At 45.6% G+C, this 18,948-nt stretch overlaps 2 protein-coding genes across 2 annotated transcripts; both read left to right on the forward strand.

Annotated features, from left to right (window-relative positions):
* On the forward strand, positions 5,756–6,731 carry LOC109235934 (uncharacterized mitochondrial protein AtMg00810-like). Its single transcript, XM_019402178.1, has 2 exons — positions 5,756–6,309; positions 6,503–6,731. Exons 1-2 carry the CDS (start codon positions 5,756–5,758, stop codon positions 6,729–6,731), a joined length of 783 nt encoding a protein of 260 aa, XP_019257723.1.
* On the forward strand, positions 11,409–12,984 carry LOC109235935. The gene is made up of 5 exons (XM_019402179.1): positions 11,409–11,553; positions 11,611–11,754; positions 12,039–12,367; positions 12,448–12,629; positions 12,933–12,984. Exons 1-5 carry the CDS (start codon positions 11,409–11,411, stop codon positions 12,982–12,984), a joined length of 852 nt encoding a protein of 283 aa, XP_019257724.1.

An 18,948-nucleotide genomic window follows, 5' to 3' on the forward strand; every position in this document is an offset into this window, starting at 1 on the left:
AGGTATGAATCTAGACCCGTTCGAGGACGAACGTTTGTTTAAGAGGTGGAGAATGTAACAACCCGACCGATCGTTTTACTTTCTAGAACCCCGTTCCCCTAAATGAGACTTCCCGTACTTGCTTTTACTGATTTATGACTTACGGGGATGGGTACTTCGGAATTTGGAAGAGTTTGGGTTGAAATCGGAACACTTGGTTCCTTAAGGTTGGCTTAAAAGGCCAAGTTTGACTTCGGTCAACATGTTGTGTAAATGACCTCGAAATCTGGATTTGATGGTTCCAATAGGTTCGTATGATGATTTCAAACTTGGGCGTATGTTCGGATCGAGTTTTGGATGACCCGGGAGTGTTTTGGCGCCTAATAGTTAAAGTTGGTTCTTGAAGGTTTTAGAAGTTCTTTTAAATTTGGTTTGGAGGGGTTTTTGGAGATATCGAGGTCCAAATGGAATTCCAAGGCCGGGAATAGTTCTGTAATGTCATTTAAGACTTGCACGCAGAATTTGGTGTCATTCCGGGTAGTATAAGTACGTTTCTGCGGATTAGAAGTAAATTGAAGAACTTGAAGTTCTTAAGTTTGATTCAATTGGTTTTAGGGTGTGATTCTTAGTTTTAATGTTGTTTCGGGCATTCCGAGAGTTCGAGCAAGTCCGTTTTATGATTACGAACTTGTTGGTACGCTCAGGCGGGGTCCCAGGGGCCTCGAACGTCAATCAGATGAGGCCCGAACCAAGTTGAAAGTTTGGAGCAAGAGCTGAAGCTCCAGCTGCTGTCATTACTGCACTTGCGGTTGGTCAGCCGCAGGTACGAGCTCGTAGATGCGGCCCAAGGAGGGCAACCCAGTTTCCACAGATGCGGCGCCCTTTCCGTAGAAGCAGGACTGCAGGAGAGGGAGCCCGTCTGCAGAAGAGACCCCAGCCAGCCCAGCCAATTCGCAGAAGTGGACCCTCGTCCGCAGATGCGGCCAACGCACCGTAGGTGCAAAAATCGCTGGGGTAGTGCACTTCATTTAATACGGGAGTTAGGCATTTTTGACTCATTTTCTTACACACTTGGGTGAATAGAGAGCTCTCAAATAGGGGATTTCGAACTAGCTTTTGGAGGTAAGTAATTCCTACCAAATGTGAGTTTAATACCTAGATTATGGGTAGATTAACATGTAAAAATTAGTGAAAAACAAGGGTTTAGAGGAAAACCTAGGGTTTTGATAAACCAAGATTTGAACACAAAATTTATTATGAAACATAGTGAAAATCATATATTTATGTTTCCTAAGGTTATGGGTAACAACATTCTTCGAAAATTTCTTGAATCCGAGCATGTGGGCCCGGGGGGTGAATTTTAGGAATCTTGCAATTTGGGTTGGCTGATCACTTTAATAGTTGAAATATGAACTTTTGAGCATAGATTGATTAGTTTATGTAATGTTTGACTAGTTTCGAGTCGTCTGGCGTCAAATTAGGATCCGTATCATGCTATAATTGGAATGTTTCCGTCCTTACTTGCTAATATAATCACCTAAGTCATGTTAGAAATTTATAAAAATGAATTGTATCAGGATAAATTCACTTACTTGAAGGTTTGTATGAGATACTTGACTGTAAATGAGAAACTTGTGTTTTCTTTAAAATAACTGTTATTTGTTGATCGGGCTGAGCGCCTCGGTAGTAAATAGATGCATCTGTGGTTCGCGCCGTTTGACCCTCCTGTAGTGCACAATTTAATATTATGTTGGGCCGGGCCATACGACCTCGGCATAATTGTGCATGTTAATTAGTTTGAACTCTCCATGATTTATACTACTTAAATGCCTTGAAATATAAATTGTTAAACGATATGACTGAAATTGAAATTATGATTGTGAAAGAAGAACTTATCACTTCCTGTTATTGAATATTAGTATTATTCATGATATCCGTGCTTAGCATAACACTTTAATTATATTATTGTTAGCCCTAGAAAGTGTCAAGTCGACCCCTCGTTACTACTTCTTCGAGGTTAGACTGGATACTTACTGGGTACATATTGTTTATGTACTCATACTACGCTTCTGTACTTAATTGTACAAGATCTGAGGCAGGTGCATCTAGTTACCCGTCCGGCGCGCGTAGTTGATCCCCACTTCGAGACTTCACGGTGAGCTGCCTTTCGAGCCGATCTGCAGCAGTTGGAGTCTTCCTTATGTTTTACTTTTCTGTCTATTTTCTCTTAGACAGTAGGCTAGCAGCATTCTTTTGATATATTCTACTAGATTGCCCACACACTTGTGACACCAGATCTTGGCACACTCACTAGTAGACTATGATTTTGGGTTTGCTTACATGATTCTGATTAGTACTTATTGCTTCGGTTTATTTATGTTTAGCTTGCAATTTTCTAATTCTTTTTAACAAATAAGGAAAATTTTATTACTTAATAATTTATTTAAATAGAATACCACTAGGTGATCGGTGTTGGCTTGCCTAACAACTATGTTGGGCACCATCACGGCCTATAATGGAATTGGGTCCTGACAGGATTCTTGAGGTAGGCTTCTTGTACCCGTTTTTGATCAATAATCTTGTTTCCCCATTTTTTTGCCCACCTAGATTGTGTGGTTTTGAGGTAAAAATTTAGGAGTTTGAGGCTAGGGACTTGGAGAGTGGATTCAGGGGTTTTAGGTGACGATTTGGTGTTGGATTTTGATAAAAATTGTACGGTTGGACTTGTGAGGGAATGGGCTTTCGGGTTTTGTGACTTTTGTCGGATTTCAAGACGTGGGCCCTGGGACAGGCTTTTGGCCAAATTCGGATTTTGGCATATAAATTCGTATCTTTCTTCTGGAATTGATTCCTTTAGCCCATATTGATTGTATTGTACTGCTTGTGGCTAGATTCGAGACGTTTGGAGACCGATTTGAGAGGCAAAGGCATGTTGGAGTAGAGTTTTGCCCGGATTGAGGTAAGTAACACTTTCAAACTTGGTTCTGAGGGTTCAAAACCCCGAATTATGTGTTATGTGATTGGTATTAGGGTGACGCACATGACAAGTGACGGGCGTGCGGGCGTGCACCATGTGAATTGGGACCTGGTCGATCACATGGCACTGTAAAGTGGTCCTATCTTGTTGATATCCGTGTTTTCACCATGTGATAAGATAACTAAACTGTCAATCATGCTAGCGATCATGTTTAGGCTATATGTTGGTACTGTTGGGACCCATAGTGGTCGTTTATTGCTGTTGACTTACTGATCTCATTGATATTTCATACTCAGTCATGTTCATTCATTTCATATCATATCTTAGTCTCTGTTGTTATTTATTGATACATCATGTCATCATGTTCGGGCTAGTTTCATGACATTTGTGAGCCCGTGAGTGAGACTGGAGAGATTGATGATTGAGTGAGGCCGAGAGCCTAATTATGAGCGACATTTATGGGATCAGGCTGCACGCCATAGCGGTTATACTGATTTATGATAGCGCTTGGGATGAAAGAACCCCTCCGGAGTCTGATTACACCCCAGTGAGCGCGGTTGATATTGTTGAGGGATGGATCTTCCCTGGACTTGGATCTTGTCCGAAGCGTTATATACCTGGAGATGGATCTTCTCCACGGGCTGGATTGGCCCTACTAAGTACTAGGTGACTAATGGTCAGTGATGTATATATTTCGGGATGGATCTTTCCTGGGTCGTACGGGCCATATACAGTACTGAGTGATTGAGCATTTGAGAGTGTGAGCACATGAGGCTATCAACATGGTGCATCACATACAACATGTGCATTTGGCATGTAGAAGTAGTAAAGTATTCTTTATATCATTCAGAATTGATCTATTTTACTGTTTTGAGCTCTCTATTGAACTTGAAAGCATGCTTACGTTTCTGCACTGTTATTTCTATTTTGAACTGTGTCGGTTGAGTTCGTCACTACCTTTCAGTCAAAAGGTTGGATTGTTACTTATTGAGTTGGTTGTACATACGCTACAACCTGCACCTTGTGTGCAGATCCAGGTGCTTCCGATCATGGCAGCTGCTGATTGAGGAGTCAAATCTCGGAGACTATCGAGGTAGTTGCATGGTGTTTGCAGGCCTTGACTCTCCTTTATTATATTTGTCTGTATTTCGGTTCTTATTCCCTAGTCATTGTAGTAGACTGTATTCTGGAATAGATGCTCATGTACTTGGTGAAACCCCGATTTTGGGATAGACTTTATTGTGTTGTGGATTTATTTCTATTTCAAAAAGTTTTTTCTTAAATATTAATTGCTTCCGTCTTTATTTTCAAAACTTTTACTTTGCTGAGATGGTTGAATAGTGGCTTGCCTAGTTCCACAATAGGCGTTATCACGACGGTTGGTTTTGGGTCATGACACTTATAAAACTCCTACCGATGATGGTTTTATATACTTCCTCACTATTGTTGATGACTTTAGTAGAGGGACTTGGACTTTTCTTCTAAGCACTAAGTCTAATGCTTTCCCTGTACTCAAACATTTCTTGGCAATGACTGATAGACAATTTCATACTAAAGTAAAAGCAATCAGGACTGGTAATGCTTTAGAACTTGGATCCACTCCTCAATATCCTGAATTTTTTGTATAAAAAAGGATAGAACATCAGACCAGTTGTGTTCATTCACCCCAACTAAATGGTTTTGTTGAGAGAAAATACAGACATTTGCTAGAAACTTGTAGAGCACTACTCTTTCAATCCAATTTACCTACTATCTATTGGGGAGAATGCCTGTTAACATCCACCTACCTAATCAATAGATTTCCCACCAAAGTTTTGAAAAATAGAACACCTTGTGAGGTTTTATTTGGACAGGAACCTTCCTATCAAATTTTGAAACCATTTGGATGCCTTTGTTATGCATCTACTCTGGCAGTTCATAGAACCAAATTAGATCCAAGGTCAGTCAAATGTATTTTTCTGGGGTACCCTTTTAGGAAGAAAAGGTACAAGTTGCTTAATTTAAAAACCAAGAACATCTTTATTTCTAGAGATGTCATTTTTCATGAAACCATTTTTCCTTTTCTGCACCAAGAACACTCTTCCATTTTTCCTATTACCTCTCCCCTACCTAGTCAGGATCTCTCTTCTTCTTCTATTTCTATTTTTGTTCCTCCCAAGTCCAGTTCAATTTCATCTCCCTCTTCCCCACAGTATTCACCTATCACTCATATTCCCTCAAATTCTTTTTCAAGTCCACCTTCAGTCACTTCCTCTCCTATAACCTTTCCTAATTACTCCACTTCACCAGATTCTCTGTTACCTCACCCTTCCCCTTCTATTTCTCCTCATTCTCCTACTCCTGCTCAGCCAACTCTTATAAGATCTCTTAGAGATAATCATGTACCAAGTTATCTTAATGATTATGTGTGTAACCTTGTTCACTTAATTAATGTCTCCTCTAGTTGTTTTTCTTCTTCAGTTTCTCCAAATTTTTAACCCTTCTCAACTTTAACTCATTCAAATAAGTCTCTCCTAAATTTAGTATCCCATATTTCTGAGCCTACTACCTATTCTCAAGCTTCCTTGCATCCGGGTTGGCAAGAGGCCATGTCAAGGTACTTCAAGCCCTGGAATCTAATAACAATTGGGAAGTAGTCCAATTACCTAAAGACAGAGAGGCCCTACCTTGCAAATGGATTTACAAGGTGAAATACAAGCAAGATGGGACATTGGAGAGGTTTAATGCTCGTTTCGTTATCAGGGGTGACATACAAAGAGAGGTATTGACTTTACTGGGACTTATTCTCCAATAGTGAAGATGACTACCATTCGATGCTTGCTAATAGTGGCAGTGAAGAAGGGTTGGGACATCTCACAGTTAGATGTCAACAATGCATTTTTGCATGGTGATTTACAAGAGGAAGTATACATGAAGTTCTCTCCCGGCATGTCTTCTCCATCTCCTAACCATGTTTGCAAAGTAAGAAAATCCCTATATGGGTTGCGGCAAGCCTCTAGGCAATGGTATGCCCGGCTCACAACAATCCTCTACTTTAAAGGCTACTCTCACTCGCTTAATGACTACTCTCTTTTCTTGAAATCCTCAGAAGGTCATATCTCTATTATTGCCGTCTACGTTGACGACATACTATTAACATGGAATGTTCCTTCTGAGGTAAATTCGATCAAGTTTTTCCTTGATTCTGAATTCAAAATTAAGGACTTGGGCAAGGCGCATCATATTCTTGGAAAGGAAATCATAAGAGAGCCACAAGGAATAATTTTAAGCCAAAGAAAGTTTACCTTGGATTTGTTGTCTGAGTTTGATTGTTTAGATTCCAAGCCTGTTGCCTCTCCTCTTGATCCATACACGTCTCTTTAGCAGACACTAGTGAACTATTTCCTAACCCCACTCTTTACTGCAAACTTGTTGTGAAGCATAATTATATCACTCATACACTCCCAGACCTTTCTTTTGTTGTTCAGCTCTTGAGCCAATATATGCAGGCTCTCTGTGTTCCCCATTTTGAAGTAGCTTTGCGTTGTTTGGGATATTTGCTCACAGATCTAAGTATGGTCTTATTCTTGTTTCAAGTTCCTCTTTTGACCTACCAGCTTTCTGTGATTCTGATTGGGGACGATGCCCTTACTCTCGACGCTCCATCAACGGGTATTTCATCACTCTAGGAGGATCTCCAGTTTCATGGAAGTCAAAGAAACAGTCTTTGGTTCCTTTGTCATCGGCTGAAGCTGAATACCGGTCCATGCACCGTGTGGTGGCTGAAATCACCTAGCTTGTACGCCTCCTACAGGATTTATCCATCTCTCCGCCACTTCTGGTGCCGCTTCACTCCAATAGTCAAGCGCCGATTCATATCGCCAAAAATGTCGTATTCCATGAGCGTACCAAGCATGTTGACCTTGATTCCCACTTTGTGCGGCAACAATACCTGGCTGGCTTGATTTCTCTGTCGCTCGTTCCGTCAAATTCTCAACTCGCTATGTTTTCACGAAACCCCTTTTCGGCTCTACTTACATATCTGTTTTGCGCAAGTTGGGGGTGATTTCTCCACCCTCCAACTTGAGGGGGGATGTTGGCATAGGAATTTTAGATGGTTTACCAGGTGATTTTGATTTATAGAAGACTCAAAAATTGAAAGAAGAAGACAAGATGAAGCAGAGATGAAATGTGAAGTTGATCGACTTTGGTCAGACTTTGAAGACTTTGAAGTGTCTGAAAGATTCAAGATATATAATCAAGCATCATGACCGTTCATCTATTAATTGATTGATTCAATCCTAGCCATTGATATTAGAAGAGATTACACAGCTGTCAAGCATTTTATTTTGCATCTTCTAGATAGATCTTTCATACAACAATAACAACCCAGTAAAATCCCACTAATGGGGTTTGGGGAGGGTAGTGTGTACGCATACCTTATCCCTATCCCGAAGGAGTAGAGAGGCTGTTTTCAAAAGACCCTCGGCTCAAGAAAACAAAAAGACAAAAGGAGACAATATTAGTGTTACCACATAAATCATAGGAAAAATAGGAACAACATGAAATCCAGAAGAAAGATGTAAAGCAAAAGCGGTAGCTAGTAAATAGGTCCTGCACTGAAAGGCGAAATATTAAGACACAATTGCCACTAGCTATCTTAGACAAAAACCCTTCTAGACTAGTCTCACAATGGCACGAAGTAAGGCAAGACTCAACTACCTCCTAACCTACAACCCTAATACTCGACCTCCACATCTTCCTATCAAGTGTCATGTCCTCGAAAATCTGAAGCCTCGCCATATCCTGCCTGATCCCCTCTCCCCAATACTTCTTAGGCCGCCCTCTACCTCTTCTCATGCCCTCCACAACCAGCCGCTCACACCTCCTTACCGGAGCATCTGGGCTTCTCCTCTGAACATGCCCAAACCATCTTAGCCTCGCTTACTGCATCTTGTCATCAATGGAAGCCACGTGCACCTTCTCCCAAATATCATCATTCCTAATCTTATCCATCCTAGTGTACCCGCACAGCCACCTCAACATCCTCATTTCTGCTACTTTCATCTTCTGGATATGTGAGTTCTTAACAGGCCAACACTCAGCCCCATACATCATAGCCGGTCTAACCACCACTTTATAGAACTTACCTTTGAGTATCAGTGGCACTCTCTAGATAGATCTTTCATACGTGTATTGTAATTAGATAAAAGGAAATTTTATTGATGTATAGCAGGGAATGGTAGTTACACATTAGCTAGTAGAAAATAGACAAATGTATAAATAGGATTTCATTATTCCTTCATTCTCTTGTATTTATACCTGTAAAAATAATTATTGGAATACACAGAAAATTCACACCAGCATATTATTATCAGTAGATTTTTTTAACGTCTAACATTCCACAGGCGTTTCTCTGCATCATTTAGTACTTTTTGCATCTTGTATTTTCAAATTGCCTAGAGGAGAAATAAAATGCTTAACTTAATTGGTACCTCAGAGAAATCCAGTTCCCCCAAATAGAAGAACTACAACATGAAAACATTAAATTCTCTTTTAGAACTACTAGAGTTTGAATATAATTATTGAAAAGGAAAAAACCCCGTTGAACATAAATTACTAGACTGAGCAATCTGTATAATTTCTCAAAGCCATTGAAACTGAAGTCATTTATGTGGTATTAGAAGCTTATGGATGTATGGGGTCGAATTTGACCAACTACGTTCTTCAAGCCAGCACGACCGATCGAGTGTGCGTAAGCCCGGCTAGAAGAGCGACCTATGAGAAACAAGAGGGACAACTCCAAGATCACGTCGGCCGCTCCATAACATGTACTTTAATTTTTGCCTTTTAATATTCGAGCAAGGATCCTCTATTATATAAAGAGGATCTAAGCCCTGTAAAAAGGGGCACTACTGAAAATACAATCTCTCTCTTCTCTCTCTCTCAAACATTATCTCTCTTATCTTTCAGAAGTTTATCACTTTCTCTCATCAACTTTGTTTATCCTATTGTTATCTGATTCTATATTCAAGATCATCCTAGGGTTTATTATCTTCTACTACGATTTACCCCTTCATCTACATTGATTGATTTGCTTGAAAAGTATTAACCTACTTTTGGGTCAAACAATTTGGCGCCATCTGTGGGGAATTCGGTAGTTGAAATCATAGTTCACATCTAGGATATCAGAAACAACCATCGTTGTTCTTCAGATCTCATAGAAACTAACAAATGGCAGACAAAGAGTCAAGGTTGAAGATGATAGCAGACATCTCAACCAACCTCATAGGCCCACTCAACAAAGCAGGCAGAGAAAACACCGCAAATATAACACCAAGTAACATACCGGAGGGGGAGATCTCACCCTCCTCACTTGAAGATCTAACGAAATGAAAGAGGGACTTCTACACCTGCAGCAACGGAAATGCCCCCAGTAGTCAAAAAGCTACTAGAGGAATGGTTAACAAACACTCTAAGTAGCATGCTCGAGAAACCACCTCAGGGAAATATCACAGATCCATTGATGGCAGAAATCACCACCACCATCGGAGAGCCCAGCGTTGCACGAACAGGTAACGCCCACACTGACTCCAATACAAGCAACGATGCGCTCACAGCCATCCTTAAGAAAATGGAGGAGATGGAGAACGAGAATAAAGCACTTCGTGATCAAATGAAGGAGCACCAGGAGAGGGTAGACAAGATACCTGGCGCCCCTAAGCTACTGCCGAAACGCGATATGGGGAGATTCGTCGAGCAACCATATAATGAGGAAGCTGCTCCTCACCCAATCCCCAAAACCTTCAAGATGCCACCATACTTGAAAATATACGACGGGACCACGGATCCAGAAGATCACCTGATTCATTACGTGACCGCCGTAAAAGGCAATGACCTATCGAAAGAACAGGTGCCATCTGTGTTGCTGAAAAAGTTTGGGGAGACTTTGACGGGAGGAGCACTCACATGGTACTCTCAGTTGCCGGCCAGATCGATATCAACGTTCGAAGAGATGGCGGACAAGTTCGCCACCGCCCACGCAGGAGCAAAGAAAGCCGAAGCTAGGGTCAACGACATCTTCGCCATCAGGCAAACAACGGGTGAAGGACTCAGGGACTTCCTGGCACGATTCAACAGGGTAAGAATGGGACTGCCAAACGTATCAGAAGGAATGGCGGTGGCAGCTTTCCAAAACGGGCTGAACAGAGATGGATCCAAAGCAACCAAAAAGCTGCTCAATCGGCTCATGAAGTATCCCCCCACCACGTGGGAAGAGATCCACAATGCCTATTGCGCCGAAGTCAGAGCGGATGAAGACGACCTTAACGGCCCAACCCAACGACTAACGTCCATACAATCAGAAGTAAGGAGGGACCGACGCAACGACGGGCGACGGGAACCACTCCCACGCTTCAACAGAGAAAGGCACCAGCCTTACGTCAGAACTCCTAACCCGCCTCCTCCAAGACATCCAGATGCCGTGCAGCGACATGTCGCCCCGCTTCGAAATGAAAGAGGTATGCCCCCATTATTATCCACTCATAACTTTTGTGTCTCCCCTTCAGAAATAGTGTACGCACTGGAAAAGCTGGGCACGAAGGTGCAGTGGCCACAAAAAATGAAGTCAGACCCTAGTGCAAGAAGGTCGAACGTCCTATGCGAATTCCATCAGGAAAGAGGACACAAAACCGAAGATTGCATAGGTCTACGGCAGGAGGTGGTCAGAATGCTGAACCAGGGATACCTGAAGGAGCTACTCAGCGATAAAGGAAGGACTAATTTCGCCAGAGGACGCGACCAATCCCAAGGACCACCAAAACCACCTTCTCCAGCGCGCACCATACAGATGATCGTCGGCGGCAGCGACGACTCGGCAATCAACCATGTAAAGTTCACCACCACACACAAGTTGAAACGCACGATCGCTCACGAACGGTATGATGACTTCGAAGATGGTATCACCTTCGATAAGTCTGATGCCGACGGTTTGTCTTTCCCTCATTATGATGCTTTAGTTATAACTTTACGCATTGCTGATACCGATGTGAAAAGAATCATGGTAGACGACGGAAGCGACACGTGTATTATCCACCCAAGAGTCCTCATGCAAATGAGGCTCGAAGATAAGATAATACCGCGTTGCATAACACTAACGGGTTTTAACAATGCAGTAGAGAGAACCTCCGGAGAGATATCACCGCCCGTCCTGGCGGGGGGAGTCACGCTGGAAACCACGTTCCACATCATGAACCAGGAAACGGCCTACAACGTCATCATGGGACGTCCCTGGATACATGCCATGCGGGCCATCCCTTCGAGCCTCTATCAAGTAATCAAATTTCCCACCCCATGGGGAATATTCAGCATTCGAGGTGAGCCACGTACCGCCCAGAAATATTACCGAATTGCCCAAGATTGCGTACATACCAAACAGTTGAAGGGAGCAAGCACGAAAGCATAGCAATCGGCCATGTCGGGAACCAAAATCAACCCGACGACAGAGGTTATTAGGGACCTGGATGTCGTAGAAACCTGCAAGGCGACAATCGAGAACAATTGGACGGTACCGACAGTTCAAAGAAAGCCTACATCGGACACAATCTCTCCGACCCCAGGTAAGTACCACGAATTCTTAACTAACCATGCAGATTTATTTGCTTTCTCTCATTCAGATATGCCGGGGATTCCGAAAGACATCTACACTCACAAGCTGAACGTCGACCCACTTTATCCGCCCGTAAGGCAGGTAAGAAGGAAATTCAACGCTGCAATCAACGAGGCGGTCAGTGAAGAGGTAGATAAACTACTAGCCAACGGTTCCATCAGGGAATCAAAGTACCCCCAATGGGTCGCCAACGTGGTCATGGTTAAAAAGAAAAACGGGAAATGGAGAATGTGCGTAGACTTCACCGACCTAAACAAGGCATGCCCAAAAGACTCCTTCCGGTTGCCCCATATCGACCAGCTGATCGATGCAACAGCAGGGCACGAGCTGTTAAGTTTCTTGGACGCCTACTCTGGCTATAACGAAATCTTAATGGCCGAAGAGGACCAAGAAAAGACAACTTTCATCACCCATCAAGGGACGTACTGCTACAAGGTGATGCCTTCGGACTGAAAAACGCGGGTGCAACATACCAAAGGTTGGTCACCAAGATGTTCAAGGAACAACTTGGTAAGACAATGGAGGTCTACATCGACGACATGCTAGTGAAGTCGGTTAAGAAGGAAGACCATATCGACCATTTAAAGAAGGCCTTCGAGATACTGAGGCAGTATGGGATGAAATTGAACCCAGAAAAATGCGCCTTCGGCGTAGCCTCGGGGAAATTTCTAGGTTTCCTCGTATCGCAACGAGGCATCGAAGTCAACCCAGACCAGATTAAGGCTATAGACACAATACCCGAGGTTCTGCACAGCAAGAAACAGGTATAGAAACTAACGGGGCGAATAGCCGCCTTATCAAGGTTTATCTCGCGGTCCTCGGACAGATGCCATAAATTCTTCAGTGTGCTGAAGAAAGATCATGGACTACAATGGAACAAAGAATGCATCGAGGCCCTGAAGAAATTGAAAGCATACCTATCTTCGCCACCACTGCTCGTCAAAGCAGACCCAGGCGAGTGCCTGCTTGTGTATCTGGCAGTATCCGAAGTCGCTGTCAGCGCCGTCTTGGTCCGCAAAAACAAAGGTACACAATCCCCTATTTATTATATCAGCAAAACACTCATAGATGCCGAAACGAGGTACCCCCACCTCGAAAAACTGGCTCTGGCACTGGTCGTGGCTTCACGAAAGCTCATACCTTATTTTCAATGCCATCCCATAAAGGTAATAACAACCTTCCCCCTAAGAGGCATCCTACACAAACCCGAGCTCTCGGGTAGGCTCGCCAAATGGGCCATAGAGCTCAGCGAGCATGACATAACCTACCACCCAAGAACCGCCATAGTGTCACAGGTACTTGCCGACTTTGTCGCCGATTTCAGTACAGGGATACTGCCAGAGGTGGAACAAGAAGCCCTCCGCGCTTCTGCTCGTACTGACCTCTGGACCCTCTACACTGACGGCGCTGCGAATGCCTCGGGATCGGGACTGGGACTCGTCCTCGAGGTCCCCACGGGCGAAGTAATTCGCCAGTCCATACGATGTCCCGAGATGACTAACAACGAGGTCGAGTATGAGGCTGTGATTGCAGGCATGAAATTAGCCATCAAATACGGGGCCCGTCGGCTCATCCTCCACTGCGACTCCCAACTTGTCGTAAATCAAGTCACCGGAACTTACCAAATCAAAGAACAACGGCTACAAAAATACCAATCAGAGATCCGCAAGCTGATGCATGAGTTCGACGAATGTCGATTCGAACAAATCCCCAGGGCACAAAACGTTGAGGCAGATAGCCTAGCTAAACTAGCCGCAACCACCAAGAATATCAACAAAGAAAATGTGGTGACTCTCCTCCATTCGGCCGTCGACCATGTCGAGGTATTCTCTTTAAACTTGACTTGGGACTGGCGCAACCAGTTTGTATCCTACCTGCAGGACGGAACGCTCCCACACGACAAAAAAGAAGCCAAGAAACTCCGGGTACAGGCTGCCCGATACAGCCTGATCAACCACGATCTCTACAAAAGAACATTCGGAGGTCCCCTTGCCAAATGCCTCGGGCTGCATCAAACAAGGCAAGTATTAGAAGAGGTGCACGAAGGCCATTGTGGCGCCCACACAGGAAACCGCGCCCTTGTTTGATGCCTCATCCGCGCCTGCTATTACTGGCCTACCATGAAGAAAGAAGCAGCAGATTATGTTCAAAGATGCGAGCAGTGCAAAAAATATGCCCCCATGATACACCAGGCAGGGGAACTCCTCCATTCAGTCACCTCGCCATAGCCCTTCATAAAGTGGGGAATGGACATAATCGGCCCTCTACCGGCAGGACGAGGAAAGGTACGCTTTCTTCTAGTTTTGACTGACTATTTTTCTAAATGGGTAGAAGCAGGTGCGTACGCACAAATACGCGAGCAAGAGGTCATCGCCTTTATATGGAAAAATATCATTTGCCGCTTCGGCATCCCTAAAGAAATCAGCTGTGACAATGGACCCCAGTTCATCGGAAGAAAAACAACAGAATTCTTCGAGAAATAGCACATCAAACAGATACTCTCCACCCCGTATCATCCCGCCGCCAACGGCCAAGCCGAGTCTTCCAACAAAACAATATTGAACATATTGAAAAAGAAGCTCGAAGACGCTAAAGGGTCATGGCCCGAATTATTATCTGAAGTATTATGGGCCTACCGGACTACGCCCAAATCCAGCACGGGAGAAACACCGCATTCACTGGTCTATGGGACCGACGCAGTCATACCCGTCGAGATCGGAGAGCCAAGCCTGAGATATTCCCATACCAGTGGAGCGGATAACGATGAAAGCAGGTTACAAGACCTGGACGAATCCGAAGAACGAAGAGACATGGCTCATATAAGGATGACAGCCCAGAAACAGCAAGCGGAAAGATACTACAACAAGAAAGCCAAAGTAAGATCACTCAAAGTTGGCGACTATGTCCTCAAAGCCAAAACACTGGCATCAAGAGATCCGAACGAAGGGAAATTGGGAACCAATTGGGACGGACCATACAAAATCATTGCAGCAGCGAACAAAGGGGCATTCCAACTAGAAATGATGGAAGGAAAACCGCTCCAAAACAATTGGAACGTCGCCCACCTCAAATACTTCCACTTCTGAAAGGCATCTCCTGAGTCATACTGTTTTTCCCTGACCCGAGTTTTGTCCCAATTGGGTTTTCTCGGGGAGGTTTTTAACGAGACAGCAAAGGGGGTACCCGGTGGAACAGGAGCGCAGATTCACCATATTGGCCAATCGACACGAGCCATGAGCCAATATAGTGAAGGGACTACACTAGTTACTCTCCATCATAGGCACGTTACTCTCCAGTATAGGCACATTATTCTCCATTGTATGCACAGAAATCTCCACTGTATGTACAAAAATCTCCATTGAATGAACAAAATTCTCCATTGTATGCACAGAAATCTCCATTGTATGAACAGAAGTCTCCAATGAATGAACGGGAATCTCCATCCCACGACGGATACTGCTTTGACGACAGTCGAATTAACATCTTAATGGCCAAGGCCATCGACATCGGTTCGACCTCGTTCGAACTTCGACGGATACCGCTTCGACGACAGTCGAAGCAACATCTTAATGGCCAAGGCCATCGACATCGGTTCGACCTTGTTCGAACTTCGACGGATACCGCTTCGACGACAGTCGAAGCAACATCTTAATGGCCAAGGCCATCGACATCGGTTCGACCTTGTTCGAACTTCGACGGATACCGCTTCGACGACAGTCGAAGCAACATCTTAATGGCCAAGGCCTTCGACATCGGTTTGACCTTGTTCGAACTTCGACGGATACCGCTTCGACGACAGTCGAAGCAACATCTTAATGGCCAAGGCCATCGACATCGGTTCGACCTCGTTCGAACTTCGACGGATACCGCTTCGACGACAGTCGAAGCAATATCTTAATGGCCAAGGCCATCGACATCGGTTCGACCTTATTCAAACTTAGACGGATACCGCTTCGACGACAGTCGAAGAGATATCTTAATGGCCAAGGCCACCGACATCGGTTCGACCTCATTCGAACTTCGGTGGATACCACTTCGACGACAGTCGAAGCAACATCTTAATGGCCAAAGCCATCGATATCGGTTCGACCTCGTTCGAACTTCGATACCGCTTCGACGACAGTCGAAGCAACATCTTAATAGCCAAGGCCATCGACATCGGTTCGACCTCGTTTGAACTTCGACGGATACTACCTCGACGACAATCGAGGCAACATCCTTATGGCCGAGGCCATCGAACGTCGGTTCAATCTCGTTCGAGTCACGGCACGATCCTTCGACGAACGATAAGAACAATCTCTACGGAGGTTAAACGTTACATAAGAAAAATAAAGGGGAAACACCAAATGGACGAGGCAATAAAAATAAAATCTATATTGCAACAAAAATATATTTACATCCGCCCCCATGGACAAGCTCCAACACACTATACAAGCCTTAAAAAATATATATATATACACTATACAAGTTCACGACTGCCCGTCACCCCCTGGGAAGTAAACGTCATTGTACCAGGAGCTGGAGTCGAGCCGGTTGACGTCTTCAGAAGCAGGCCCCTCCCCATCAGGAGAGTCGGGGTAATAACCGCAGGCCTCACGAGCAGCACGAGCCTCGTCTCGTCGTGCCCGAACCTCCTCCTCTGTCGCCCGGCGCGCGACATGAAGCTCCCTATATACGTCGAGCTTGTCCTCCGCAAATACCCGCATCTCATGCGCGTTACGACGCATACCCCGACCAGGCGAAGGACGAGATGAGGAGGGCTGAGAAAGTCCATTATTCTCTGCCATCCTAGCATCGAGCTCGGCGGTTAAGTCCGCCACCCTCCGCTGCAGGTCGATGTTCTCCGCTGCCACCCCACGGCTCAGCTCAAGCTCGTCATCTTTCGTTCTGAGAAGCACCTCCAACTCGCTGTTGCGGGCTACGGCCTTCATCAGCTCGCTATCTGCCTCCTCCAGCTCGGCCCCCCTACGTTCCAACTGGGACTGGCCCCGTTCAACCACCGCTCTGTGCTTAGAGCGATACCTTCGATACTTTTTCAGCATCTTCTTATAAAGGGCCATCCGTTTCTGCTCACGGCGCCCCCTCTCCACCTCCAAAACAAGGGTCTAAAGAGAAAAGCAGAAGTGAGCACGCCTCGAATCAGTCTTACCACACGCGGAAGGAAAAAAAGGGAACAAGGAATTACCTGCAAACCCATGCCATAAACCTTCCGTGACAGCTCCGCATCCTCCACGGTACTGAGCGTCTTGCTCTCGGGGGCGGCACACAGCAGGGTAAGGGCCGAAGCAACCTGTTCGTTGTTTAACAGCAAGTTGTAAACCGCCGGAATCGTAACGCGGCGGTCGGACCCATCTGACGTCATCTCCACGTGGGTGAGGCCACCCACAAACTCGTCGACATCATCTTGAGCAATGTCGGAGTCCGATCTCTCCATTCCCTCGCTTGGTCCTTCGACGTTGGTCGACGATCCCCCCTCAACGGCAGGTGCGAAACCAGCACCGGGAGCAGCACCCCTCTGACGAGCCGGTCTCCCAGACCGAATAGCGTCGGCCATGAATGGTCTGCACGTCGGTGGGGGCACATCACTTCCTTCGGCCTCGGTGGCCACCCCTTACCCTTCTCAAGCCTTCTCCATTTTCTGTCTAGCGATTCCCCGCCATCAGAGGGTCCGTCCACGGGGTGCAGAGTCGGCACCAGCGATGCCGACTCCCACATAACCATGGTCATAGATGTGGCCCCCTGTAAAGGAGCTGGAGAAGGATCCCCTCGGACAGACTCAACCAGTATGTCATGAGCGGCCGAGGCAACGTCAAATCGATGGGGAGCGGGGACCGACACCCTCTTCCTGGAAGCGCCTCGACCTGTCGCCATTAAAATAAGTAAGCAAAGTTGCAGAATTTACAAAGCAAAAATCGAAAATCTACCTGAAGAGACTTTGGGGTCGTAACGCTGCAAGAAGGCAGGCCAAGTGCGGGTCTCTTCCGCGTAAGGAAGCAAGCCCATAACCCATTTCCTAAGGTTGGCAACGGGCCGGGGCGGGTGAGCCATAGCTGCAATATAAAGGTCAGAATGGCAACAGTCACGAAGTAACACAGAAACTGACAAACTATAAATACTTACGTTTCGAGTTCCACCTCTCTGGGAACCCGGCAGGATTAGAGACCATGTGCTCGGCCCTAATAAAAAAATACTTGCGCCAGAACCCACGACTCGCTCCGTCGTCGGTTTTGACCACCAACCCTTTCGTGCCACGGCCTCTCAGATGCACCATGGTCCCCCTTAGATAGCAGGCATTGAATAGCTGAAGGAGGTGATGGACCGTGACTTCGCATCCGGCCAACTCCGCGTACTTAGTAAGCAGCCGAAACACCTTCAGAGTATACGCCGTAAGTTGAGCCGGACACACATTATAGAACCGAAAAAACTCCTCCGCCAATGGGAAAAGAGGGAGGCTGTAACCAATCGAGAAGGAGTATTCAGAAAAGGCACAATATCCTGGCCGGTGAACGTCCACGTAATCCCTCCCCGCCGGAACCATCTCTACATAGGCAAGTATGCCATACTTCGTGCGGAGATCATCCAAGTGGTTCTGTAACGACTCCGAAAACTCTGGAGTCAGTATGGGGGAATCTTTACTAAAATCACTCCGAGATAATATATGTTTTGGCAGTAATGCCTCCACAGTGAGAGGACTGACGTCTTCTTCCCCCACTTCTCCACCGTCAGAAGGCAGCGGCACGTTCGAAGGGGCAGCCGCCGGGACCCTCTCGTTAGATCGGCAAGGTTTATGTATGGCTTTCAGTGAAGGAAAGAGCTAAGCGCAACCCAACAAAAGAATCATGTATTGAAGGTCTGGAACTCTCTTGCAAATGACCAAAGTTCGAATCAAGTTAAACCCTTCTCCTATTTATAGGGCTGGTTGGCGCCAGAATCGAAGGAGCAGACGTCGAATCGGCACAGGAAACCAGGCGCCAAAAGCTTCTGATCCCCTTGCCTCGAGAATACGCACAATGATGACGCATATGAATGCTGACGTCACACGAGGAAGGGCGTTTCGCTTCAACAATCTGACAGTCATGATTACTGTCCCCTGCTTGTCACGTCACAAGTCATTGACAAAGTCAAACTCTCCCGGAACGGAGGTATCGATCCCGCCCATCGAGGACGCATTCGCTGCGACCCCGACGAGCGGAGGGACTAACTGGATAGGGTCGAATTTGACCAACCACGTTCTTCAAGCCAGCACGACCGACCGAGTGTGCGTAAGTCCGACTAAAAGGGCGACCTATGAACGACAAGAGGGACGACTTCACGATCACGTCGGCCACTCCATAGCACGTGCTTC

This window comes from Nicotiana attenuata, chromosome 12, assembly GCF_001879085.1.
Source record: "Nicotiana attenuata strain UT chromosome 12, NIATTr2, whole genome shotgun sequence".
NCBI lineage: Eukaryota > Viridiplantae > Streptophyta > Magnoliopsida > Solanales > Solanaceae > Nicotiana > Nicotiana attenuata.

Bases quoted from the DNA above. Each gene is read 5' to 3' on its own strand.
- LOC109235934 (XM_019402178.1), top strand. From the start codon at position 5,756: ATGACTACCATTCGATGCTTGCTAATAGTGGCAGTGAAGAAGGGTTGG. The intron at 6,310-6,502 runs GTCTCTTTAGCA...ATTTGCTCACAG, and splicing joins TCTCCTCTTGATCCATACAC to ATCTAAGTATGGTCTTATTC.
- LOC109235935 (XM_019402179.1), top strand. From the start codon at position 11,409: ATGTCGGGAACCAAAATCAACCCGACGACAGAGGTTATTAGGGACCTG. The intron at 11,554-11,610 runs GTAAGTACCACG...TCTCTCATTCAG, and splicing joins CACAATCTCTCCGACCCCAG to ATATGCCGGGGATTCCGAAA. The intron at 12,630-12,932 runs GTACACAATCCC...ATTTCAGTACAG, and splicing joins CTTGGTCCGCAAAAACAAAG to GGATACTGCCAGAGGTGGAA.